Source organism: Equus przewalskii, chromosome 12, assembly GCF_037783145.1.
Source record: "Equus przewalskii isolate Varuska chromosome 12, EquPr2, whole genome shotgun sequence".
NCBI classification, from domain to species: domain Eukaryota; kingdom Metazoa; phylum Chordata; class Mammalia; order Perissodactyla; family Equidae; genus Equus; species Equus przewalskii.
This window is the reverse complement of record NC_091842.1, coordinates 15,886,888-15,913,419: the sequence shown is the minus strand read 5'-3', so window position 1 is coordinate 15,913,419 and position 26,532 is coordinate 15,886,888. Positions and strand designations below refer to the sequence as shown.

General features: G+C 42.1%; 1 protein-coding gene across 8 annotated transcripts in view; it reads right to left on the bottom strand.

Moving 5' to 3' along the window:
- The window catches only part of AUTS2 (activator of transcription and developmental regulator AUTS2), a 1,153,944-nt gene that overhangs the window by 308,738 nt on the left and 818,674 nt on the right, over positions 1 to 26,532 (bottom strand). For all 8 annotated transcript variants that reach the window (XM_070566472.1, XM_070566469.1, XM_070566474.1 and 5 more), the window contains one exon: positions 11,340 to 11,369. In XM_070566472.1, the coding sequence (XP_070422573.1) occupies positions 11,340 to 11,369 (30 nt within the window). The remainder of the gene's footprint in view (positions 1 to 11,339; positions 11,370 to 26,532) is intronic.

The window sequence follows — 26,532 nt, the reverse complement described above, 5'->3', positions numbered from 1 at the left end:
ACTCACTTTATGTGTGGTTTATTGACTAAGTTTATGAATTTATGACCCTACCACATATCCTGCCAAGGGGAAGAGCAGCTTGTCCATTCTGTCCAGGAGGGGTAACATCTCAAGTTTGGAAGAGAGAGAGAGAGATGACGGGGCCAGAGAAGTGGAGAGAGGTCTTTCTGTGAGAGAACAAAACGTAATGTCTGAGCTGTACGTGTGCTGGACATTGAAGTGTCCAGCACTAAGGATCCAACAAAAGAGAATTTTGATGATTTTACTCTTGGCTGACAAAGTGGACCCTAATCTGTATCCCATTCATTATTTAGAGACAACCTTAAACTGTCCTTTTAAGGTACACGATTCAACTTAAGTTTATTACAGCCTCTCCAATAATTCTGAGAAAAAGGATGCTAAGCAATATAAAAGAATGAGGCATTTTGCCAGAGTGACTGCTTACCCTTAAACTAACAAAATCAATGCCTTTCAAGCACCTTAGAAGTACTATTTGCATGCAAGTAATGTGCTAAACATGAAAGGGACTTAGTACTTAATTAAAGCTCATCACAGAGCATCTTTCTGAGAGATATTTTGTTGGATGTTAAAATTACAATTGAAAGTGATTAAATACTCTTTGAACATTTCCTTTTATTCCAACATATTACTATTCTCCCTGCCTTTTCCTATCAGTCCTCAGGCTTACGGGAAAGTCGCTTGAGGGAGAGCCCAGCTTAGTGGCTGAGTGCTGCCTCAGAAGCTAGACAACTTGGATTCGAAACCTGGTTCTGCCACTAACTGGGGCAAGACTTTGGGCATATTACGTAAGCTCTCTGTGACTCAGTTTCCTCCTCTGTAAACTGGGGATAATATTAGCCCCTACCTATTAGGGTTGTAGTGTGGATTAAACAAGATGATATACGTAAAGAATATATAAGCACTATTTAAATAATAATTATTAACATCTCTACATAGCATGAAACACTAGAAACCTTACAGAATTTGAAGTCAGTGAGATCTGGACAAAAGGAAAGAATCTTATCTCTGCCACCATTAGGACATAGCAAATTATCTTTTTGGATCTCTGTTTCTTTATAACTAAAATGGAGTAATCATGCCTATATGGTGTAAAGACTGTATGCGATAATGTGTAAAATCTCCTGGAAAACACTTCTAACTGGGTTTATGAGAATATCAGCCTGTGTGGATGGACATGAATTGTGCCATACTGAGGACCCATGGTTCCTTCCTTTCATCTGACCACAGGCAGACAAGAACAATAAAAATCAGCCCAAGGCTTGGCAGGGACTGGTGCTTACCCTGGGCTCTCCTCAGAGAAGAAGGTACTGCCCATTCTACCTCCAGGGGTTAAACGTCAAGGAGAGAGAGAGAGCAGACTGCAGTGGGCACTGTGGTCAGCCGTCTGTTATGTGCACAAGGCAGCTAGTCACCTGCCCAACTGGGATGTCCCGAGAGGTGCATACCTGCAGGCTGGCTCCCCATAAATTCTTTCCCTGGCTTCTTTCTCAGTGTAAGAGGAGAACAGGCCCTGCTTAGGCCACCTCCTCACAGCACCTCTGTGCATGAAGTCAGGGCCCTTGGGCTCCCCAACAGACTGCCTGCCTGAAGCACACACTGGAGCCAGGGAACTTGCCTGAGAAGCCAGTAAAATTTTAATGCACTCTGTAGTGCGGTCATGTCATACTCGGTTATGGCAAATAATCCCAGATGCCTGCAGAGGTAAAATGGAGCTGTAATGTGCTTGCCTCCTAACCCGAGCTGACAGCAATGATGTACGACTACCATTAGCGGAAAATATCACTTCAACTAACCCATGATCCAGCTCCGCTCAGGGTCACATTATCCGTGAGGAACAAATTACACTCCCAAAGTAAATACAAATTTTCTACACAAAATGGGTACCAAAAAAGGGAAGGGGGAGATGTGTTCCCTTCACCAGTACACTGCTGAGTGACACAGATGATAAAGGACAGAACAAGTCACTGGCTGACAGAATGCTGTGCCGTAATCAGCTCAGCCGGCGCGTGCCAGCCGATAAACACTATGTTCTCCCCTTAGCAGCAAATACAGAATCTTCCACGTGGATATGGCTGCTTCAGGTATTCCCTATCATTTGGGCTGCAGGAATACCCCAAGCAGCACTTGCTGGCAGACAAGGAAAGGCCCCGCAGCCTTGGTGGACCCAGCAACTCTCTGCAAAGGTGGCAGCCAGTGTCTGGGGATGGACAAAAGGGTTCTTGAGGTGGCAGGTGACAACACAGAGTAAAACCACTTTGGGGGTGCGGTTCAAGAGCTGTGGTGACACCAGAACCCCTTCTCCTGTGTGCTGATCATAAGAAGAAACCAGTCTGGAGAGACTACCTGAGACGCAAGAAACGCTGGACCAAAAGCTCAGACATGAGTCTCTGTTTCAGGTCCAGTTCTTCCCCATGCTGCCTCTGCGACTGTGAAAAGTCCCTTTTCCTTTCTGGGACTTCGAAAATCAACAAGGAAACTTCCAGGTATAACAGTAATATTTTTAGGGCACCTACTAAGTGCCATGCACACACCACATGTGGGGTACTTGCTGGGGGCCTACAATTAAATAAGACATTAAATGTGTACACATAAGAATACACTAAAAGAAGACTGAGTTCCTTGACCAAATATGCCTCATGCTTAACCTGCTGATTGGTATAACCTTCATCCCTAATTCACTCACAGTGGCCCACAGGCTGACTTTGCTACTCATCTGTAAGGGTTAAAACACACACCTTGTAGCTCTAGCCTCCTCACCTTGGACAACTGCTTCTCAGGTTAAAAAAAGGTCACATTTCAGAAGAGCTTGTACATCTAGGTTGTCAGTATCTATGGTTGTCATAAATACCAAACTGTATTTATGTAATGTTTATTGAGACACTGCCATTCTTTGAATTTTTAGAAGTTAGTGGGGTTGTGGATGGATAGTTAGATACAATTCAGGTCTCCTGACGCACGAGGAAGGTGAGGCACAAAGAGGAAGATGGCAAGGGTTCTCAAATGGCACTTCTGGGTATATCCCAACTCACCTTGATGTATAGAGAAGCAGCATGATTTGGGAAAAAAGAGCCTAGATCCTGGAATCTTAAGACATAATTTATATCTTAGCTCCATCAGTAACCAGCTCTTAGGTTCATTTTCTTTATTTGTAAAATGATGACACCTGCTTGAGAAGATAAAGTCCTTGAATGGACCTATCACTGAGCTTGGCACATTGCAGATGATCAACAACGTCGTATATGAGGCTACGTATAGATCCCCACAGTAAGTATTTAAATAAGTCACATAAAACGACATTTGTAAAAGTGTTTTGAATACTACAAAGTTCTATACAATGTGAAATGGTGCTTCATCTTATTATTTAGTTATTATTGTTAACTCTAATCTCATTTGTTCACTGCCCCCCAAACATGAGAAGCATCAACATTTTTCAACCAAGAAATTAGGGAGGTGAAAAGTCACTGAGTCCCAACAGGAAATGATGAAGCTCAAACTGAGCCCTTTGGTTACCACAACCTCTCACCTCAGGGGTTCCTGGTCAGTATCTTATTTCAAATGCTCCATTCCACTGTCTCAATAAACATGCATATACTTGGGAGACCTTGAACCAAGCCTGGATTTGGAACAGTGATGGAGAAAACTGCCTCTGGTTATTCTTCAAGGAATGCAGACGTCATGCAGGTCTCTAGCTAGTATGTCTCAACATGATCCCCCTGAGAACAAACAGGGAAAGCTATAAAGGGGGCCAATTTGACCTACCCAGCTGTAACTTAGGAAAAAAAAGAAGAAAAAATTATATCCATTCAGTGAATTTTGGGACTTCCAAAAGTATAAAGTTTGGCTACTTACTAACACCTCCTAACACAGAGACTTTACGCTCCCTATCACAGCTATATGGTAAAGTTATGAGGAACAATTATCTGTAACTGTATCACTATCCAAAAGTCGCCAAGGGGGATCAACTAAGTTAACCACACACACACAAATACATATATGCGTGACCAAAAAGAAATTCGTTCATCTTTACTGAGGACAGAACTCTCTCCAATCCAAATACAGAATAAGACAGACTCTTTCAACAACCAAAAAGCAACCCAGATTATACTCAATGACAAGCCAGTTGCATGAAACATGGTAAAGGCATCATTAGTACAAATGCCTCTGCTTATGACCTTCCTGATATTCAGGTGGCTCAGCGTTCATGGTTAATTTCAAGAGGCTGAAAGCTATCACCTCCATCTAACTCCTCCTTGGCTTTGCAACCTTCCCTTCAGGTAAGCCATAAAATCTAAGCTAATGGCTTATTCTAAGAGAAAGCAGCTGACCTTTTCTCTGGGAATGTAGAATCATGTATCCAATCTCGGATGTTTACAGAAGAATTCCTTTTATAAGTCAAAAAATACTCATAACCAATCAAGTGTGTTCTTGAAATACACTATGTAAGCTAGCTCTTCACTAGTTCCCATGCTCTCCTAAATAGTTAAGGTAATTGAGGAATAAGATTAAACTAATTACTCTGCTGCCTATTGACAGATGCATGGTGACAGACCCAATGGAGTCAAGCAACTACGATGCACATGTTGGTTCATCAGTCGATACTTGAAAAAAAATGTGAGTAAGTATGAATGACTAAATGAAAGAACCAACAAATAGGTAATGACTCCGTTTAGACCTTAGGCCCATAAGTAAGTTTCCTTTAGTTACTTGAAAGAGTCAACACAGATGTGCCTGGACCTGTTCAGCATGATTATTCCCTCTTAGGAATTGTAGAGAGGTGAAAGAATGGAAACAATTTTTATATAATCTTCCTTCTACCTTGGGAGAGGAAATACAATCACATATTAATTTCCCTCTGGGTCTGCCATATTGTTAGGGCCTAAATAAATAGCTACATGGAAAATCAGGATATTCAGTGCTAGTTCTTTGAATTCAGCCTCATTTTACAGATGACAAAACTAAGGTACAGCAACATTAGGTAACTTGCCCAAGGACACACAGCTGGTTAGAGAGAAATTAGAAACCAGGTCTTCTGAGCATCCTTCTCCATTACCTACCCAGGATGAACAATGGAACATCTAGAACTTGTTCATCTCACTATTCATTTTAAGAAACAAGAGTTTAGCTGAAGATGTCTGACAAATTTCCAACAACTCTTGAGTATTCATTTTGTTGATTTCTATTTGATCAAAATCTACACAGTTGTAATCTCTGTCTTTTTTCAGGTATACGACATGGTAGTAATGGACAGATATTCTACACACACATCCAATGTGAGTGTAGCAACATTTGGTTTGGCATGGAAATGCTGTGATATGAAAAAGAGAAGAAATTAATGAAAGTCAGGATTTAAAATAATTTCCAGTAGAAATTTAATCCAAAGATGGTATCAATAGGAATTTTGGATGGATATGATAGAATTAAGCCAACTGGAAATATGGTGTTATTGGAAGAACAATAAAACGTCATTTTGCCCTAGACATAATCTTGGAGGGGTAAGAAGAGGTTGAGTGGATAGGCATATGGAAATCAGGCATCCAAAATGGAAAGCCCTTGAAACTAAAACAGGAAATGTAGAAATTTCCCAAATAAGCTAGGAAATTTATAAATGGCTTAGAAGTATCTTATGAGAAAATAAAACTGTAAAAGATGTATAGAAGCCTGAAGAAGAGACCACTTCTTTGTTGGAGCCCAGAAAATAAACACTGGGATTCATAGGAGGTACATGCAGGTTTGAGTACCAGTTTTCTGAACTTGTTTCGCTTATCCCTTCCATTTGGAGATGAGTATCCAGGAAAGGAAATGAAAATTTACCAAAACAATAACATTATTGAACATCTACTTTGTGCCAGGCACTATGCAAAGTACTAGGGATATAAAGACAAGAACATGGCTCCCTGCTCTTCTCCAGGTCTATGGTTCTTTGCTTTGCTGCTGTGAAATTGGAAAGGAGGAGAAAACTCCTTTCTCTAGATGCAAAATAGAAGACAGCATGTCTAAGTTGTCTCCTAAGCAGAATACGTCCTATTTCAAAACCAAGGATGGGGGTTCTACAAGCAACCATGAGGGCCTTCTGAGCTTCTGGAATGTTGCTGAGGGTGTACAATCTTTACCAAGTGTGAAATGCGGCCAATCAAGGGATGGGACTCTTCCATTGTAAGCACAAGCCACATGCCCAGTCTTCAGTTTGACATCTCAGCAGTTTCTGAGACCTTCAGAAGCCAAGTAAGGCATGTGGTCTGTGTTGAGTTAGGAACATAAGCCTCTGCTGGTTTTCTTGCTGCTTTTCTTAGAAGCTACCCACTTCCAACCCAAGTGAACACAAAATGATCAAAAACAACAAATTTAGCATGAATAAAATGCTTAGCATGCACTAATAAAAGCATGCATGTCAGGGGAGAGGGAGGTGATGTGGAAAATCAGAGGTACAGCATTTGCAGTTAGCCAGTGTCCCAGCAGGCTGTCCCAGGTACTGGTGAGCAAGTCACAGGAACCAAACAACCTTCTCTAGGTGGTCACTAGAATCATTAAAAACCCAGAGGGAGGAAACTGCAATCAGGAGTCATATTAGAAGCTTCATCAGGAAAAGGAGGATTCATACCTATGAGGAGGTTGCATTCGTGCATATAATACATGTATGGATACACCATTCATCTATAAACATAAGCCAGTGGGTGCACGCACACACACAACAACTCTATAGCTTTCAAGTCCTTCTCCTGAGCTGTCAAAATTTTAAGAGCATTAAAAAAGGGGAAAGTATATGTTTCTCTTCTGCATTTGTTATTATATGGCGGGGGTTCTCAAATCCAACTGTGTATCAAAATTACCTAGGAAGCTTTTGAAAAAATACAGAGACTTTGGTCCCACTCCAGACGTACTGAGTCAGACCCTCTCTCTTGTGATGGGTATCTGGGAATTGGCAGTGTTTGGCATTTGGGATAAGGGCTGCACAATCCGCTTAATTGCCATCCGATCCTTCTCAGACAGCATGCTTGCTCTTGGCTCCAGGTTGTGACCCAGAGCAAAGCCTGATGTTTGGGATAAGAAGTTTAAAAAACATTGTTTGGGGACCCTCACAAATTTCCATTTAGCTTGGATCAGGAAGAAGTGCCCTAGGACATGAAGGCTGAGCCTTGGGTTCCAGTGGAAAAAAAATCACAGCTCATGTCTTCTGGCAGTTTTCTGGCAGATCTCAACTTTCCAAAGAGGAGGACAGCCTTCCTCCTTCCCCAAGTGATTCTCTCTCACTTCCCCAAGTAAAACAAATGAAAGCTAACATTCATGGAGCACTTAGTACAGGCCAGGCACTGAGCTGAGCATCTTCATTTAATTGTTACAGAACTACAGGTGGAGCTATTGTCATCGCCATTTGGCAGATGAAAGAACCAAAGCTTGTCCATGGCCACAAAGTAGTAAGGGACAGTCGGAAACAAGCCTAGGCCATCAGACTCAGAGGACCAAGTATTTGACCACTGGGCACTACACCTTCCAACCAGCTCTGTCATGTGGCCCACACAAGAAACAGAAAATGACTAGATGGAGAGAGAATTACTTTTAACCTCCATGCTAATTTCTTAACCAGGGGCCGGCCTGGTGGCACAGCGGTTAAGTGCGCACATTCTGCTTGGGTGGCCTGGGGTTCGCCGGTTGAGATCCCGGGTGTGGACATAGCGCCGCTTGGCACACCATGCATGCTGTGGCAGGTGTCCCACATATAAAGTAGAGGAAGATGTGCATGGATGTTAGCTCAGGGCTAATCTTCCTCAGCAAAAAGAGGAGGATTGGCAGCAGTTAGCTCAGGGCTAAACTTGCTCAAAAAAAAAAAATTCATAACCAAACAGGGGGTGTTTCTTAGCATAATGGGCTGCTGCTGGGGGAGAGAGAGAGAAAAGGAGAAAATATAGGCCAAATATGTGGAACAAAGTGTGTTGCTTCTTTGTTCTCATGCTACCAATTCATTTCAAGTGGAGGATTGGAATAATTGCTTAATTTGGGTGATTAAGAAGTTTAAGATTAAGAAGATTAAGGTGCCAAGTGCTTCCTCTTTTCTTTGCACTAAGTACCATAAAGAACAATCCCACATCTAAGAATCAGATGGCCTTCTCTAATCCCCCACCCAATTTCTACTCTTTACAAAAGTCCTCCAGGTTCTCTGACATTAATGTGAAATGCATTCACATGGCTGGGAGGGGAGGCTAAAGGAGATGCTTTGCTTATTGTCTCATCAAAGCCTTTTCCATGCATGAGTATGTCTCCTGCATTTATGGAAAGCTCTGCTTTTTTAGCTCCTTTCCCAGTCACTTCCACATTAATTAGTAAGGGTATCATTTTATAAATTACAGCTTCGTATCAGAGCAAAGCAGAGTTTATCTTAATTCAGTCAGCTGTGTGAAATACAGTACCCTAATTTTAGACCGCCAGTTCTGCAGATCCCTATGGAATAAAAGAATGACAGGTTTTCCGGAGAGAAATCCCAGTGGGTTCCCTACAAGTCTCACTTTTGCCTCCAACAGCATCCCTGGTGGGGTTGCTAAAGGGATCCCAGGACACTGAGTGGCATCTTTTCTACCATTAGCAATTCAGATTTGAATGCAAATCCTCCAAGCAGCACATGAAAGCAGCCCCCGTTAGCTCTGGGGCTCCGAGGGGGGCCAAGGCAAGATGCTCTGGTACAGAGGAGGCTGACAGGGGCCCAAGCTCCAGCGCGGAGCAGAAGTCTGGGAGGATGGTGTTAAAGTCGGTGATAAACACCAGACAATCTCAGTCCAAAAGGAGAAGCCTGACGGTCTTAACTATAACAGGGCCAAGCAGGCAGGACTGCAATTACAGAGTCTTGAGTGCTCCTGCCGGGAGCCCTCTGGAGGAACGCCTAGCGACAGGGCAGGGACAGATGATGTGAGTGCGGAGCAGAGCAGCTCCCAGTTAAGAAGAGGACCTGAAGGGCCACCAGAATGTTCAGGAAAAGCAACCAGGGTGACTGAGGCAGGAAGTGTGCATGTGCCAGAGGCCCTCCTTTCCCCTGTCATCACCTCTCTCATGGACTTGCCTATAAACATCTCTTTATTCTCCTTTACTGCCCTGAAATCATCCCAAACTTTGAGAGGTGGGCACTGGCTACCTTCCTATCACCCATCACTCTGGTCTGTCACTTTGCTGCTTCCTGCAGTGAGAGATGGAACCTGCACAGCAACAACTCAAGAATTCAGGTCCAGGAAAAGGACTGGTTGAGGGCTCTCAGCATGCAGGAAACACCTTGACCCCCCAGATCCCTCTGAAAACCCCAGCAGCTCTGGTAATTCTGGAAATTAGCAGAGTTAGGTGATCATCTAGACAAGTGGTGCTAGATACCTCCAGAGATTCTGAGGTAACTGGCCTGGGATGAGGCCCAGGCATTGGGATTTTTACAGCTGTCCAGGTGATCCAATGTGCAGTCAAAGTTGAGATTGCTGAGGAAGACACCTACACGGAATGCAAAACTGGGGATCCTTACCATCTTCTACCACTGCTGGAAAATGGTGACACTTATGGATTTACATTGCTTTTTAAAGAAAGAATGTCTGCTCAGCTGTGGAAACCCCAAAGAAGGCATATCCCCTTGGAGAAGTGCCACTGAGTTGAAAAGTGAGATTGACTATCACCTGTAGAAGATCTCCTGGAATGGCCAGAAAGTACCAGTCCCTCCCTGGGCATCAGTGATGCCCAACAGAATGAGATTATGACTACCAGTGGGAATGTGGCCTGGGCGGCTCCAAGGGCCAGCAGGAATGCCTTGAATGCTGAACCACTACTATTGTCCACCCACCTCTGGCACCCACTAAACACTGGCTGCCTGAGACACCAGGGAACCTACTTGCAAGGAGCTAAGACTCCTGGGGGCTGGAGGAACGATGCTCTTGTCCGTTAAACAAAATAATCTACAGCCCCCTTTCCAGTGTGTACTTTCGCTGTCATCCAACAGCCCATTACCATGTCACAGCACAGCGCACCCTTCCATAGGTCACTTTGTTTAAAATGACATGGATAATGCACATGTCAGCAAGCTGACAGTTCTGGCCGTCCTTCAGAGATAAAAACCTCAAGGCGAGAGCCTGTTCTTATCTGGGGGACATGCATTGGTCTATCATCCAAGTCAGGCAGAACATGATTTCTCCAGAGAGCACTTTTTTCATTTCCTGATTTTAAGGAAATCAAATAAGCACCATTTGTCTTCATCTGAATATGCTTGACCTGCTCAAATGATGATGTCTTGCATTTTATAACAGGCTACATATGCTGAATTCAAATTAACGACAGTACAGAACAAGAGCTTTTAGATCTCTCTTGGAGGCTGGCAGTAGAGATGGAGGGAAAATTCTGGGCTTGATGGGAAGATCCCACTAAATACTGACCACAGAATTCTGAGTAAAATCCCCAAGCATGTAGGAGGTCAAAGTCAGAGAATATGGCTCAGAAAAGCCAGTTATGGAGGACAGATCCAGAAATTGGGAAAGGGAGGTCTAGTCCCTTCTTTTTGGTGCCAAGCAATACTGAAACCATGATACTCAGGTAACCCTTTTCAAAATACATAAAGTAGGAATAAAATTGGAAAGAAATTTGGTTGGAGGATTCGGAGATAGACCAAACAGACAAACGATCTCTTTGCTTGAGGCAGCAGAAAGTTCACTTTACCAGGTTGTGATCCAGTCTTCTGAAAGCTCAAAAACCAAGCTCCTTTTCTTGATCCATGTTGAACTGGATACACAGAGGCTGCTGGCCATCAGCCTTGAAATAGAGTATGTACCTGCTGGAAAAACTGCCCCCCTTCCCACCTAGCCATCCACCAGGAGGAGAAGTGAGCAGTTCCCATCTGACATTCCCTGTCCACCCCTCACCCCACAAAGACATTCCTAGAAACATGCCATTCACATTTTTATCATGAAGGTCAATTTGTACAGAAAAGCAGGAAGAAACATATGTGTCACCAAAAAAATAATGACTTTACAAATACATACTAGCAAGTTTAATGGTTCAATTAAGGATTAAAAAAGAAAAAGCAGATGATCATTAAAATAAATAATTCCCCTTTTAAAATCTTCTATAAAGACTTAGCATCACATATATGTAATAGTAAAGGGCTTGTTTAAAAAAAGCTGACCTCACAAATTAAATATGTTATTTTTTATCATAGGGAATGTCACTGTGTGAATAAAGCCCATTTTGGCAGGAGAGAAAGGTGCTGTCAACCTGAGGCTGGCACCCACCCCACTGTAGCTCCATGTAAGAGAAGCACGGTGCTCACAGTGTCTTACGGATTGTGCCCACAATGGAGGGGGTCTTACCTTCTCTTCCTGGTCACTGTCGCTGTCACACTGAAAAGGAAGATAAGAGAATAACGGTTAATGACAAAATGGAATAAGTTTTTGCTTTTTGTAAAGAAAAAAAAGCAAGACAAGTAAATAGGAAACACTGTCTGAGCTAGAAAGGGTTTGTTCAGCTCAACCACTGGTAAACGGAATCAGAAGCAAAATGCTGAGAAGCTGCTCTGTTGATTTCACTGGAAGCCTGTGCTCTCTGGCTCTTCTTGGGGTCAGTCTGGCAAGGCGCTCCATCACACCAGTGAGCACTCCTCACTGCACTGCAGAGGGGACGCCTCTGGAGGAGCCAAGCTCACTACAGGATTAAGGTGAATCAAGATCATTCAGTGGGATTCAGAGTAAAATCAATTTCTTAACAGAGACTTTGCACCTTCACTTAATGTGCATGGCTGTATTTCTCCTGGTGCTTTCCTAGAGGAAAAGAGGTAAACCTCTGGACACTGCATCCTCCTATTTGGACTTTGAAAGAAACAGAACATAATGGGCAAGGCTCACGTGTGACAGCTACCTCTTCTGGAGTTTAGAGGCCCAGAGAAAAGACGGAACACTCCCCATAAAAAACATGCCAAGGACAACGGTCAGGGTAATAAATCAACAATGTGGGCAAGAAGATATTGTAGGGCACTAGACTCACACTATATCTAACAGATCCCAAATTCCAACTGTTCAGCTGCCTTTAGGATAACTAGAGAATGACAACTCAAAGCTTTGGGTTCCTCATTAGAAGTAAAGGGAAAAAAAGAACACAAATTGTTTTAAAAACCAAGAGTGTGGGGCAGGCGCAGTGGTGCAGCGGTTAAGTGCGTACGTTCCGCTTCGGCAACCCAGTGTTCGCCAGTTTGGATCCTGGGTGTGGACATGGCAACGCTTGGCAAGCCATGCTGTGGTAGGCGTCCCACATATAAAGTAGAGGAAGATGGGCATGGATGTGAGCTCAGGGCCAGTCTTCCTCAGCAAAAAAGAGAAGGATTGGGGGCTGGCCCCGTGGCCGAGTGGTTAAGTTCGCGCGCTCTGCTGCAGGCAGCCCAGTGTTTCGTTGGTTCGAATCCTGGGCGCGGACATGGCACTGCTCGTCAGACCACGCTGAGGCAGCGTCCCACATGCCACAACTAGAAGAACCCACAACGAAGAATATACAACTATGTACCGGGGGGCTTTGGGGAGAAAAAGGAAATAATAAAATCTTTAAAAAAAAAAAAAAGAGAAGGATTGGCAGATGTTAGCTCAGAGGTAATCTTCCTCAAAAAATAAAAAAAACCAATAGCGTTTTGTTAGCCAATATTTCATTTTAAAAAGAAGGATGTGTTTTGTTATAGTAAATGTGCAGCAGATAAATATATCCATTCATTCACTTAACAGCCCTTGATAAGTACTGTTAAGCTAGACAGATATTCAACCAAGACATAGGACTGGCCCTAAAGTAGCTTTCAGTTTAGCAGTGGCAATAAACTAGAACACAAACAATGAACAGGGGTGTGGCATGATGAGAGCAATATTCCATTAAGACGACTTCCTATGGGATGGAGGAGGGAGAGTACCCTATGGGGAAGGACAAGGGTCAGGGGGAGACCAGTCTGGCAACCATCACACTGTCTAAACCAGCACAGTGCATCGTTTGAGAAAGGCAGGAACAGATGGCACAGCAGTTCTGAAGGTAGAATCAACAGGACTTGATAACACAGGGATATGGGAAGCAAGTAAGAGGGATGCGTCTAGGATGATGCCAAGGTTTTTTAGTATGGCCACCTGGACACGGGAGTTGATGTAGCTATGAACAGAAACAGAAAATAAATTTGCTTATATAGTAGCCACTACTGGCTAGATAACCAGAGCCATTCACAACCCCCTTTTCCCTAGTCTGTACCTGCTCTTGACATTTTAAGATTATAAAAGCCAGATATTCTCTTTCCCAACTTTCCCTGCTGCAAAAGGTGGCCATAAGACCCATTTTTGGCTGAGACTTAAGGAAATGTCTGCTGAGGAGTCTGGAAAATTTTTCTCTCATCAAAAAAAGGAGAAAATCAGAACGCACTTGCTTCTTACCTTTGAACATGATTGTATGAGGATATGATGTCCAGATCTGTGGCAGCTATCACGCAAAAATGAGGCAAAAAGCTGAAGTACAAAATCAAGATGGTGGGGCCGAGGGAAGAAAAAGTCTGGCTCAGCTGAGCCACTTGAACCAACCTCAGCGCAGCCAGCCTCTGGACTTTGTTGTTCAGATAACAATAAGTTACCTTATTGCTTAATCCACAGTTAGAGTGCTTTCAACTGAAAGTAACAAAAACCTCCACTCAAATGGACATCTTGCTATTATAAGACAATTTGGGAACTATTCCTCTTTCCAGCCTAAGCTCTCTACAAGCCTTCAGGAACTCACATCGCAACCCCAGGGACTGGAGTTTCTACTTTTCCCGCTGGCTCCTCAGCGCCATAGGGTCATCAGAGTTTTAGTGACAGCGGTTTACCCAAGTAAACAGCCTTGTTTTCAACCAAGCTTCCAACCTCAGATTGTCTAAACTTACACTCTTTTGCCTGACAAGTGATTTCTCAATTATAATACGTCAAACGAGTTAAGAAAGCAAAGGGGTGAGATGAAGACTCTGAGGGCCTAGGATAGCACATGGATGAAGAGCAACAGTTCTCCTGACTGTGGGACTCCACTGCCTTTACTTACGCCTTCCTTGAGGTTCCTAAGCTCTGGGCACATTCTCCAGAGTGACAAAGCATTCAGGAGGCATGTAGAAGAGGGAAGATTATTTTGCCAGGCATTTTCCCAGATGTTTAAAACCCACCTTGTGAAGTAATCAGTGATGGCTGAAGGCTGTGGCATAGCATTTGCCCACATCTCCAAGGACTGGTGCACAGAGAGTAGAGAGAATGGAGAGGTTGGGAAAGAACCACCACTGTCCATGCCCCTCACCCCCATCCTAACAGCAGTCTGTTCCTGGGAATGGTTATTTCTATCAAAGTGTTAAGCTTCCTTCTTTCCAGCAGTCCAGTTCTAATTTCAAGGTCCACTTAATTCTGCATCAAGTAATTACTGATATACCCAGAAGCACCTTGTCTCCAGAGTTAAGCATATGGTGAAGAACTGAGACCTACTGGTATCCATTATGGAAGCAGCACGGATGCCAAGCCGATTACAAATGCTCAGGCTCCCCGCACAACATGCCGGGTGAGTGACAGCTCCTCAACAAGGCCAGTCGCAGAGTCTGCCAAAACAGTCTCTGCTGCACTGAGGCCCACATGGTGCGCTGAGAAAACAGTTCCATTTCTGGTATTAAATTCCCATACTGACCCGAGGACTTTGCCGTGAGCTCAGTGGGAGTGCACCATCCAATTTACAGCTCCACTCTCTGGAGCCTGGAGTGCCAGCCCCTGGCAGAGACGAATGATGGTCAACCCCTCCAGCTCATAAATTATGCAAAGGCAATAAATGCACTCAGCAAACAGCGCCTAACGTTTGCCTAGCCTGGCTCCTAACACACTCTGTAAAAAGCCAGAAGCTCGACACATACAAGAGGTCTATTCCACTCATAAAGGGGGTTTGTTGACAACCCCAGATGGAAAGCGAGCCACAGTCCTAAGGAGTCTTTCTGCTTCGCTGGCAGTGGTTTATGGGCTTGCTTTATGAAAAAGGGAGGCTGTTTTATAGAGTCAGTGTGGGTAGAATTCATAGTCTCAAATTCACATTTAAGACAGTGTACAGCTTTTACATTCTAAGTTCAACATGTGTGGATTTTTGGCCAAATGATTCTTGGTCTTGAAAGGTTAAAAGAAGTGTCTGCTCCCCAATCCCTAGATACACATTCTAATTTATAAGAGTTCATATTGAGCCACCTCCTGATTCAGGTTTATGTTCTGCATGAGGCTGGGAAATGGAAAAGGCATGTCAAATGCAGAAACAGAGTCCCAGCTGATTTGACCATTCTAAGCAGTTTGACACCAGGGTCCTGCATTGGTTTATTAGCAAACAGGTTACACACTAACGACCAACTTGAGGTGACAGAGTACTCTCCATAACTAGATTTCAAAGTCCTTTGTGAAAAGCTGAAAATATTTTCCTCCATTTTAAGAGCAAGAAACAAAGAGGAATGATTAGTCCTTACATCCCAGACAGGGAAGAATTCTTGGTCACTCAGCCTTTAGACTATGACACGACCCAAACCCAACACAAACAAAAGAGGGAAATAGAAGGCCCGAAATCCCAGCCACGTGCCTCAAATGCAGAATTAGAGAGGGACTAGCTTGTAACCTGAGTGTCTCCAGCCACTCCAACACCTCACCACTCAACTTCATCTTCACCTTCTAGTTTCACAAATTAGAAGTCAACCTTTGGATGCAACTTCTTCCTTTCCCAGACAAGTCCCACACCTTAAAGCCTTCAAACAACCAACTAACTCACCCACCTAATATTTTCTCCTTTTAAAAATTAATACATATTTTTTGAATACGTTTTTTAAATGACCCATAACCTTACCATCCATAGATAAACACTAACACATTTGTATAATTCTTTCCAGTCTTTTCTCCATCCTTTCTATCCTTCACACACACATTTTAAGAAATAAAAAGGAATTCCTACTGTTTTGTAACCTGCTTTGTTTTCATTTAATATGCCAAATATTTTAGCTTAATGAGTAAAATTTGCCCTGTAGCATCACTTTTTAAAAAAAGGTTGCACTTCATGAATTGTAAATAATCTAGTAAAAAGATTTGCAAGTGCTGGATATTTGGATTGTTTCAGTTGAACATCCTGGAATTCTTCCCTTACACACATTCACCAATATTGCTCTTTCCTACTATCTTTTCATGGCCCTTCCTTTTCTGTGTATTCTTTAATGTCACTGTCTCCCCACAGCTGCATTTGCACTTCTATTGTTTCTGTATGATTTCCAGGGGAGTCCTTAAAGATTCCCTTGGTTCCATCTACCATTTGCATGTTGAGACTAAAACATCTCTACGCCCACCATTTGCCTGCTATGTGACTTTGGGAACGTTATTTAAACTCTCTGTGTCTCAGTTTACTTAACTGTAAAATTTGGGTAATAATGGCATTTCCCTCATAAGAAGGTGAGGACAAAATGAGTTAATATATGTAAACAACTTAGACAATGCATGGTACAGAGTAAGTGAGAAAATAAATGTTAACTGTTATTAACACATGTTTCTGTTTGCCACACTCCCTTCCTGAAGCCCCATAAACACCTCAGACTCAAGTGTCCATCTAAATCTTCACTCACCATCTTTTACTCACCCCAAACCTGCTCCTCTTCCATGCTCTACTTGGTGATGGCATCACGTTGCAATCACTCAGCTGCCTAAGCGAAGAGTCTTATTGTCATCCTTGACTCATTCTTGAGCAGACCTATCTTCCTCTCTCACCGGGCATTACCTATTCTACTTTTTAAATCCTCTCTATCTCCATGGCCATGGCTGCTGCTTCAGTTTAAGGCTTTTATTTTACCATTACATGAGGTTAATGACTGCTTTCCAGGGCCAATGGTCTCTTCCTTTTCTAATCCAAGTCCTTACTGACTAGAGTGGATTTCCTAAATTCCAGTTAGATCATGACACTTCTCATGGTCGATCGATAGGGCAATGACACGCTTCACATTGTTCCCAACTCCCCCGCTCCCAACTTCTAACCACTCCTCCGACACAGTGCTTCTCAAGCTTTCTGTGGAGGACAATCTGGTTTTGTTTTCTTTAACTTCCAACATGTTGTAGACCAATACTTGCGCAAAATATAATAAAAAATAAATTGCTAGAAAAATGAAAAAGAAAAGCAAAGACATAAAAAAAATGTAATTATTTAAGAGATATAAAATTACTCTATTGAATTGCTATAAAAGTTTCCAAATGCTTACTCTCAACTGCCATACTTATCTCACAGTAGATTAGTTACAAACAACTCAGGGACTCCCTTGGTCTGCGTTCACACTTTGAACAGCACTATCCTAACACATCCCTTGCTCTAGCCACACCCAGCCATACTTGATCACACCCTCAGGCCTTACTATCTTTGCACCTAACACTTCTCTCTGCCTGGAATTCTTTTCCTCCAAGTTTCTACCTAAAACCTTTAATTCGTCTTTAAAAACACAGTTCCCTCTGTGACTCTTCCAATACTCTTCTTAGAATTAATAAGTCTTAGAATGGCAATACTCTTCTTAGAATTATTTGCTTCTGTCTCCATCCGTTACAAAGCAGTATTTTCACTGTTTGCCACGACAATCTTCCCTATTAGAGTAGAGCTCCTTGTAGCTAAGGCCAGCGCCTTGCTCATCTGAAATCTTCAGGCCTTGGGACTAGTAGGTGCTCAATCATATTGATAAATCCATCTCACTTTCCTTTAGAATTCTTCAAACTGTGGGTGATTCCATGTATCATAAGCAAACTATGATTTAGAAGTCAAGTAATTACAGAGAAAGAAGGCACAAAAACACTGACTAACACGACTGCTTAATATAACGGGATGCACGTTTGAACACACTGGGCACAGTAAAAATTGTTAGCAAAGCCTAGAGTTGGGGCCCAGAGGAAAATATCTTCCATTAAAAGGCCCAGACAAGAAGTGATTATGATTTAATTGCACTTCCTCAAAAGCAAACATTTCCCATTTCCATTCGGGAATCTCAATATCTCAATACATCTGCGTTTTATGACTTTTATCCAAATTAAAATAAGTCAAGGTCTGAGACACTTCTCTGCCTCATTCAGAATGAAGGGACAAGATGGAATTCTAGGTACCTTGTGATAGAATGCATTCCTAAGCAGAAAGTGGCAATCATTGAATATATGGCACACAATGACATTGAGGAGGGCATTGTTCTCTATTCTGCTCAATGGACCTTGCTTGAACAGTTATGTCGTATCTCAAATCCATTTATCATTGCCACCAAAGATGTCAGGGCTGAACACCATTGCTCAACAAAGTTATTTTATTCTTCTTTCTGCCTAAAGGAAATGAGAGGAAAATGAAGGAGAACCCCAACTTGTAAACTGCAGCATCTAACATCAAGTACAATTTAACTGTGCCAGTGACAAAACAAATCGATTCCCCTTTGGGGCAGGCAGTTTATCTAAGACCGTAAAGACAGCCCTCATCTAAAAGCAATTCCAGAAGAAGCCACCTGCAGAAAATGTGACACTTATTTTCTTATTTAAAGAAGAGAGGTAGTGACATAGTGACTAAAAACATGTCCACCATCATCTTCCCGTCTGTCCAATTCCTTGTACGTGTAAAAACAGGGAGCCATTTTGTGCCACATATGGCAATTCTGATGTTGTCGTCTTTTAGCATTCCACAAACCTCTCATTTCACTTTGTTTACATTGCTTTCATACTGGCTTTGGACTTTAATTGAAATTTAAAGCTATTGAGGCCCTAGAACAAAAAGAACATTTTAATCCTGAAAACGGTTTGAGGAATTCTTACTGATTATAAAATTATGTCATCGGCTCCTCCTCCCTTCTATCTCAACAGTAACTATGGCTGATCAAGTAAAACAGCTTGGAAAGAATGAAAGCCTAATCAAAAGATCTGTGTGCCAAGCAATAGTTTAAAAGATAAGAAGAAAGCTCTCATAGCCACAAAATGAGCACATTTGAAAATAATATAAGGGCCACCAATCTCTAGCTGTTTAGGAAGCAAAATAGCAAATTTTCAGAAGCTTCTGGAATTCTCTACTGGTAACCTATCATTCCTACATGCAGAGTTCTCAGAACTTTGCACTTTTGCAAGTTTTCAGCTTGAATTGGCCAGTGTTCAAACAACCAATGTGATCTGAGGGGGTTAAGAAAACATTTCTTATTCCCCCTCCAGGGTATCTCAGATAATCACACATTTTGATTTAATAAACAATTTTAAAGTGCCTACTGTGTGCTAGGTTATGTCCACTCATTAGAAGTGCAAATATATTGCCAGAAGTCAAGTTGTCCAAACCTAAAGTTCTAAAGTTCACAAATGAATTTTCAATATTTTTTCCTCTTTGTCACTTTGAAATCCAGGTATATTTTATAAAACAATCTGCATGCTGTAGGAATACCACTAATTTCCACTTAGCTTATTAAAATATTATTGGATTTTTTGGAAGTTGGGGAAGAAGTGGATATTTCGCAAATTTTTGGACAGTTCAGCCTTTTTTTTTCCTTAGAAGAAAGGAAGTCACATTTTGCCAAGTATAAACACACATAAACCCCAAAGATGAAATTTACTTAAAACTCAGAGCCCACAAGCCTCAGTGACTGCCAAAATGAGAAAAATGAGTTTCTTGTCCAAAGGTAAAACTGACAGTCTAGGGCCAGGTGATTTGTAAATGATCTCTTTTAAGCTTAAGCAACAGATCCTTTGCCTCCTTGTCATTGATTTACTGATTCTAAGTCATCAATAGCATTAATCTGGACTTGCCTGGGGATATATTACAAATGACTTTGAAGATGGTAGGAAGCAAGAGTTCATTATGAGACCACAGTGTTATTACCAGGGAGACCTTCTCAGCTATGTTCTTTGGTGGTATTCTACTTGTGACCCCCTGTAATGCTGCAATTTTCCCTTTCCAGATCATAGTTGTTTGTTCCTTTGGGTAGGGCCTGAGCCCTCTAGGTTTGCTTCAACTAAAGCCCCGTTCTTTTCAGAGTCTTGTGTAAGCTAATAAAACCCAAATTTACTGATGAGTAAAAAGGAAAAGTATGTTATGGGTTAAAATAATACAAGAGTCTATTTTTTCCGCTGTGTTGTGATCCATAGAAATCACCCTGAGCCTTTTCCCTTTCTTCTCTGCCTAGGAAGCCAATTGCTTTGATTGCAGTGATATGAGCTAGCTAAAATGACTTGCCCTTGCTTGTGAGGCAAATGGAACATGCTAATAGAACTTATCGCATTACCCGATGCAAAAGTGCCATAGCTCATTACTTTAAGATAAAAGGATATCATTGCAGACGGCAAGCAGAATTGACTTTCTGAGGCCCGACTTGATGATGATTTAATCAACTGCTCTCTTTCACTTCTCATCTCTGTGCCTGTCGGTTTCACAGGTGCCGTTAAATGAGACACTCAGAAAGTGAGCGGAGGGAAAGAAATTGCTGTCATTACTTTTCAAGAAAGGAGGTATGCAAATTTTCGACAGAAAGATTGCGTTCATAATGGGCATGGTAAAATACAAGGATCATGCTTGACAGGTGAGGGCAAGCCATTTGTATGTTCTTCAAGCGGAGTAACCGTCCTCATTTAGAAATGTGCTTGGTAAGAGAAACTACAAATGAGAGGCCTGGCCAGGCCAGGGGAGGGGTGGGGCAGAATCTCACAGGGTGGGTCTATGCCGGTCTGAGTTTTGCAAAGGGAGAGGGTGCTTAATGTCTTAAGGAAGCCAAAGCCAGATGAGCAGATAACAAAGCCTGGCAGCCCTTAGTTTGAACCAAAATGCCAACAAGCTCTTCAAAAGTGTCTTATTTTCCTTCTTATATAACTGTAGGAGCCAGTTGGCATGGGTTCAAATCCTGGCTCTACTGCATACGATCTGTACGACATCTGGCAAGTAACTTACCTCTCTGAGCATCAGTTTGATTATCTATCAAATGGGGCCATTGATAGTATCTACCTCATAGGGTTGTTGAGAGCAATCATTGTGTTCATGAATATATAATGATATTAAGATACATATAAATAAACACAAAAAAGTTTAGAACAGTACCTGACACATAGGAAGCACTCAATAAATGTTAGAAATCATTCTCATTCATTCATTATTCAACAAAGATGGATTTTTCTTTCCTTTTTTGTTTTCAGAGTATGTGTGCCAGGTGCTGGAAATCTAACTGGCTCTAGTTTAGATAGAATGAAATTCTTCACTGATTTCACATATCTAAGTCTTGCTCCTCTGGCAGATGGTGAGCTCCTCAGAGAGAGCAGTCTGGGTGTCCCTAGACTCATCACAGGGCCTCGTGCAGTGTTAAGGACCCTAAAAGATGCTCAAGAACAATTTGATGATTTATGGATTCATCCTCCCTCGTATCTGATACTGCCTGTGGAGCTCCAGACCTTAGAGGAAGCTCCTCTTGGAATAGGAAATGTCTGTCTTTAGTTGGGAACCTCAGGTGATCACTGTGTGCTCGAGCCAGGGGAAGCAATGACGCAGCCAGCAGGAACAGACAGTCTGGCTTGAATCACCTTCAGGAAGACAGAATGGATCTGAACAGATTAAATGATCAGGGTGGTATGAACAGAGGTATTTTTTTATCCACTTTGCCTTCAATAGGTAATTGTTCTATTTTCTCCAACACTCAGAGTAAAAGCATTTTTCTTTCTTAAAGTGCCTGTAACTCTGAGTTCTTTTTTCCCCAGGTAATGAAGCTGCTGCAAACCATTCTTCCTCCCAGCCCTGAGGTTGTAAGGTACTGAATGTAGCTTCTGCTTTCCACGCTAAATGGTGCCTACATGATTCAATTCCCTGCCAAAGGGACAATGTCCACCTCAGGCTAAGGAGAAAGAGAGGGATCCACAGCAGCAGAGTGGCTCTGAGCTGTCTATTTTGGAAAAGCCTGGCTCCTGGAGTGCATTTCACACCTTATCTTTGCAGCATGGCTTTTCAGGGTAGGGATTCTCCATAGGAACTATCTCAGAGCATTTCTCCCCTAAAAATGCCAGCCAACAGCTATCAGTCATTAAAAAAGAACTTCCTGACAACAGCCCTGGGAAGTAAGTGCACAACTCCTCCATTTTTTTTTTAAGATTTGATTTTTTTCCTTTTTCTCCCCAAAGACCCCCAGTACATAGTTGTATATTCTTCGTTGTGGGTCCTTCTAGTTGTGGCATGTGGGACGCTGCCTCAGCGTGGTTTGATGAGCAGTGCCATGTCCGCGTCCAGAATTCGAAGCAACGAAACACTGGGCCGCCTGCAGCGGAGCACGTGAACTTAACCACTCAGCCACGGGGCCAGCCCCAACAACTCTTCCATTTTTGAGAGAGAAGTTAAGGCTTCTAGGGGCCGGAAGCGCAGCCGAGTGGTTAAGTCTGTGCGCTCCACTTCAGCGGCCCAGGGTTTCACTGGCTCAGATCCTGGGCACGGACATGGCACCACTCGTCAAGCCATGCTGAGGTGGAGTCTCACAGAGCACAGCCAGAGGCACTCACGACTAGAATATACAACTATGTACTGCGGGCTTTAGGGGAAGAAGAAAAAAGAAGATTGGCAACAGTTGTTAGCTCGGGTGCCAATCTTTAAAAAAAAAAGAGAAAAAAAAAAGGCAGCTTCCAATGGTAGAGGGAGTACTGGAACCCAGTTCCGTCCTCCAAAGTTTGTGTTCCCAGAAAGCGCAATACACCATCTCACTCTCTCTCACGCACTAGGCAAAGAAACTACTTGAAAAATATCTTCCTCATTGATGGCACGGTGGAAGGTAAAGCAGAAGCAAGCTGAAACTGAAAAGAGGTTGTAATGATCGTAAGCAGCTGTGAGGCAGCTGGTCAGCCACATCCCTACTCTACCCTAGACAGTTCTCCTTTAAGAGGCGGACCTAGTCCCGTACCTGGCTCAGAGGAAGTGCTCATCAAACCTGAGGCTGACCTACATTCAAATGCTGTCCCCTTCCACTGAGCAACCATGCAGTCTTGGAAGACGTCCTTAACATCCTGGAGCCTACCTTTTTTTAACCTGTAAATGGGCTTGATATATACTCCACAAGATTTTCATGAGAATTAAATGAGTTCAAGCATTTGAACGCAGCCAGAAGGAAATACTTCTATTTTTTCCCCACTCTGTCATGAAAGATATATTACACACAGAAATGAGGTAACTTAATGGTTATTTAAATGTTGAGGTGGACTTTCGCATCATTTTATTGCCAGAGGGAAAATCATATTCTATAAGGGTTTCTGCTTGGGAGGTGTCTGAAGACTTGATACAAAAACAGAAACAACAACCCAAACAAACCAACAAAAACAGAAATTGTCATTCCCTCTTAAAGAATAGGGCAACAGGAATCTTCCTGGTAACAAATGGTTTTATTTCACTGAAAAATTATCAACAAGGCAAGACATTTTAGAACTCAATTTTCTAAGTGTTCTTTTAGGTTCTTGATGCACATTTTTGGGGATGGATTTAATTTGGAACTTATTCTTCAGTCAAATAGTGGTTAGAAACCTGTGTACAGGGACTAAAGTAAAATGCACAGATATAAGATTTGGAGTCTAAACTTGTAGGTTACGCAAAGAGCAATAACGACTTGTGGGGCTTTGATATTATTAAGATGTTCACTCAAATTCAAATAGGCAAAAATAAATAAATAGACAGACAGACAGAATGGATATGAAAAACATCAAATGATTATTGGTGCAACTAGGAAGCCAGCCATTTTGGAATTTGACCAGAGATTTTGACCAATCAGAATCAGGAGTTACTTGGATAGCTCTTTGCACAGAATTTACTCATATGCAAGGCCTATTTAAAGATTGATCTAACAAAATCAACCAACAGGGTAATCTTGGAAAGAGATAAAACTTCCTAGAGCATTTTAACTTTGGTAACTGAAAAATGAGAGAGAATATAACTAAAGTGCTTGTCACTTAGTAGGCACTCAACAATCCAAAAGACTACTTCTACCACTCTGGGACATGTGGGCATGTCTCTTTCCTCTTCCATATGTATGGACTTCTCTGGCCATCGTTCAGCTGTTGGTTTCTAGCACCTCCAACACTGTGGTCAGTTTCCCCAAATATATCTCATAGTTTACTTATATCCTGCTCTTCCTAAATCTGGCACCTAGTAGGTGCTCAATAAATATAAGTGAAAGAATGAAGTCATAAATTACATCAGCAAAACATCTGAGAAAAAGTGCCATGCAAAGTGTTTAACAGTGGAGATCAAGAAATAAACAGTAGTTGATGGAATGGATACTAAGGTGTTTGAAAGTGGTGGGTGTCTGAACGTGTCTATGAGGAAGACATGGAAATAATTTCAAGGTAAAAGTAAATCCTAAGAAAATAACACTATACACTTGGAGAAGTCCAATTTTAAGGTTACTCTTTTAAGGAAATCAGGAAACTCAAAATCCAAAAATATTTCTTTTTACATTTGACTCACTTCAAGCCAACTAAAGCAACTGGAATTCAATAAGAAAAGGGAAAATGGTGCTCTCATATTGCTGAAACATAATGGCCACACTATCAACGTCCCACCAACCAGATTTTTTGTTTTGTTTTTAAATGCAAGATAGTGAAAAGCGTAGCTAAAGGAGTAGAAATGCGGCTTGAGGCAAACTGGTTTACAACTGTCAAAAGGTGGTTTAAGAAGATCCGAAGCCACGTTGGACTGCTATTTCATAGGATTCCAAAACGAACTCTTTTTTCTTCTTTTCTTTATTAGGTACTTCACTTTTGCCTCTCTTAGAATTCGTCATATTTATAACATGGATTTTATATTAAATTGTACCTAACAACAGTCTTTATTTTAGGATGGCTTGAAAACCTAGTCTTCTATATCATAAGCAAGGAAGGGTACGATTACTATAAATTGTCTGCAAGAAAATACAAATTGCCAAGATAAAAACACCCACTGGTCTGCCAGTCTCAAGTTTCCTGTTTTGACATACTATATGCAGTAATTTGGTATCCACAATCTCTTATTAGAAAATGAATGTGCTATTTTTCTGAATGCTGCAATTACAATAATTGAATTTAAAATGGGGATTGAGTTTCCCTATTTGGAGGAAAAGAATAATTGTGTATTTCTGATTAAAATGAAGGGGACTGAAAAGAGGTTGTACAAATTCCAGCTTCAGTCTCCCTTAGTGACTCCTTCTCGTCAGGCCAGAGAAAGGAAACATTCCAATGCAGACAAATGCACCAGCACTTCAGCAGCAGGCACTGTCTTTGGCCTCATTTGCTTTGTCTCCTGGCCTTCAGTCACAACACCCCTGTGACAGAGGCAATCAGAACACCATGGCATTGTTACATTTCAAATGGCAGCCATGCTGGAGTTCCCCACTGTGTCAAAAATTAAGAGTTAAAATTCAAGGAAAACAAACATCTCTTTGTGTTGAAAATGCCTCTCCCCTTTTAGACTGCCAACATTTTGGAGTAGTTTTTATTTCTTCATTATAGAACCTCTCCTCTGGGTGGGGGAAATGTAATGAGAGAAGGAGTTAAGGGAGAAGGGAACTAATGCTATTTTCTAAAGGACTCAGCTTCTTTGGTTTTACAAAAAAATTATATAAAAAGCTGCCTTTAAAGATCAGATATAAGGTGGCCGGCACCGTGGCCAAGTGGTTAAGTTCGCGCACTCCGCTTCGGTGGCCCAGGTTTTCTACAGTTCAAATCCTGAGCGCGGACATGGCACTACTCATCACGCCATGCTGAGGCAGCATCGCACATGCCACAACTAGAAGGACCCGCAACTAAAAAAAAATACACAACTAGGTACTGGGGGGCTTTGGGAGAAAAAGGAAAAAATAAAATAAAATCTTAAAAAAAAAATCAGATATAAGAAAGGGAAAAGGATGGAGAAACAGGGCTATCTTGCCTTTGTGATGCCTTTTTATTTTGTTTTTGATGGTACCACTCAGTCCTCTGAAACCCCCATTTATTCAAATGTGAAGATGAAATTTAGTCTCACAAGTCTTCCTAAATGTTCCTTAAAATACAGCTTCCTAAGGAAAATTTTCCCAGCACAAAGTGAGCCATGGATTGTCTCTTTATACTGCTTACTATTCTTTTTTAGTGGCTTTACTGGGATATAATTGACATGAATAAACTGCACATATTTAAAATGCACTATGTAGGGGCTGGCCCCGTGGCCGAGTGGTTAAGTTCGCGCACTCCGCTGCAGGCGACCCAGTGTTTCATTGCTTCGAATCCTGAGCGCAGACATGGCACTGCTCATCAAACCACGCTGAGGCAGCGTCCCACATGCCACAACTCGAAGGACCCACAACGAAGAACATACAACTATGTACCGGGGGGCTTTGGGGAGAAAAAGGAAAAAAAAAAACCATAAATAAAATCTTTAAAATGCACTATGTGATACGTTTTCACATACATATACAGCCCTGAAAACATCACGACAATCAAGATCACAGCCAGTGCCCTCAAAAGTCTCCCTGAGCTCCTGTGTGAATCCGTCTCTCCTCTCCCTGCCCATACAGCTTTTGCCCTTCCC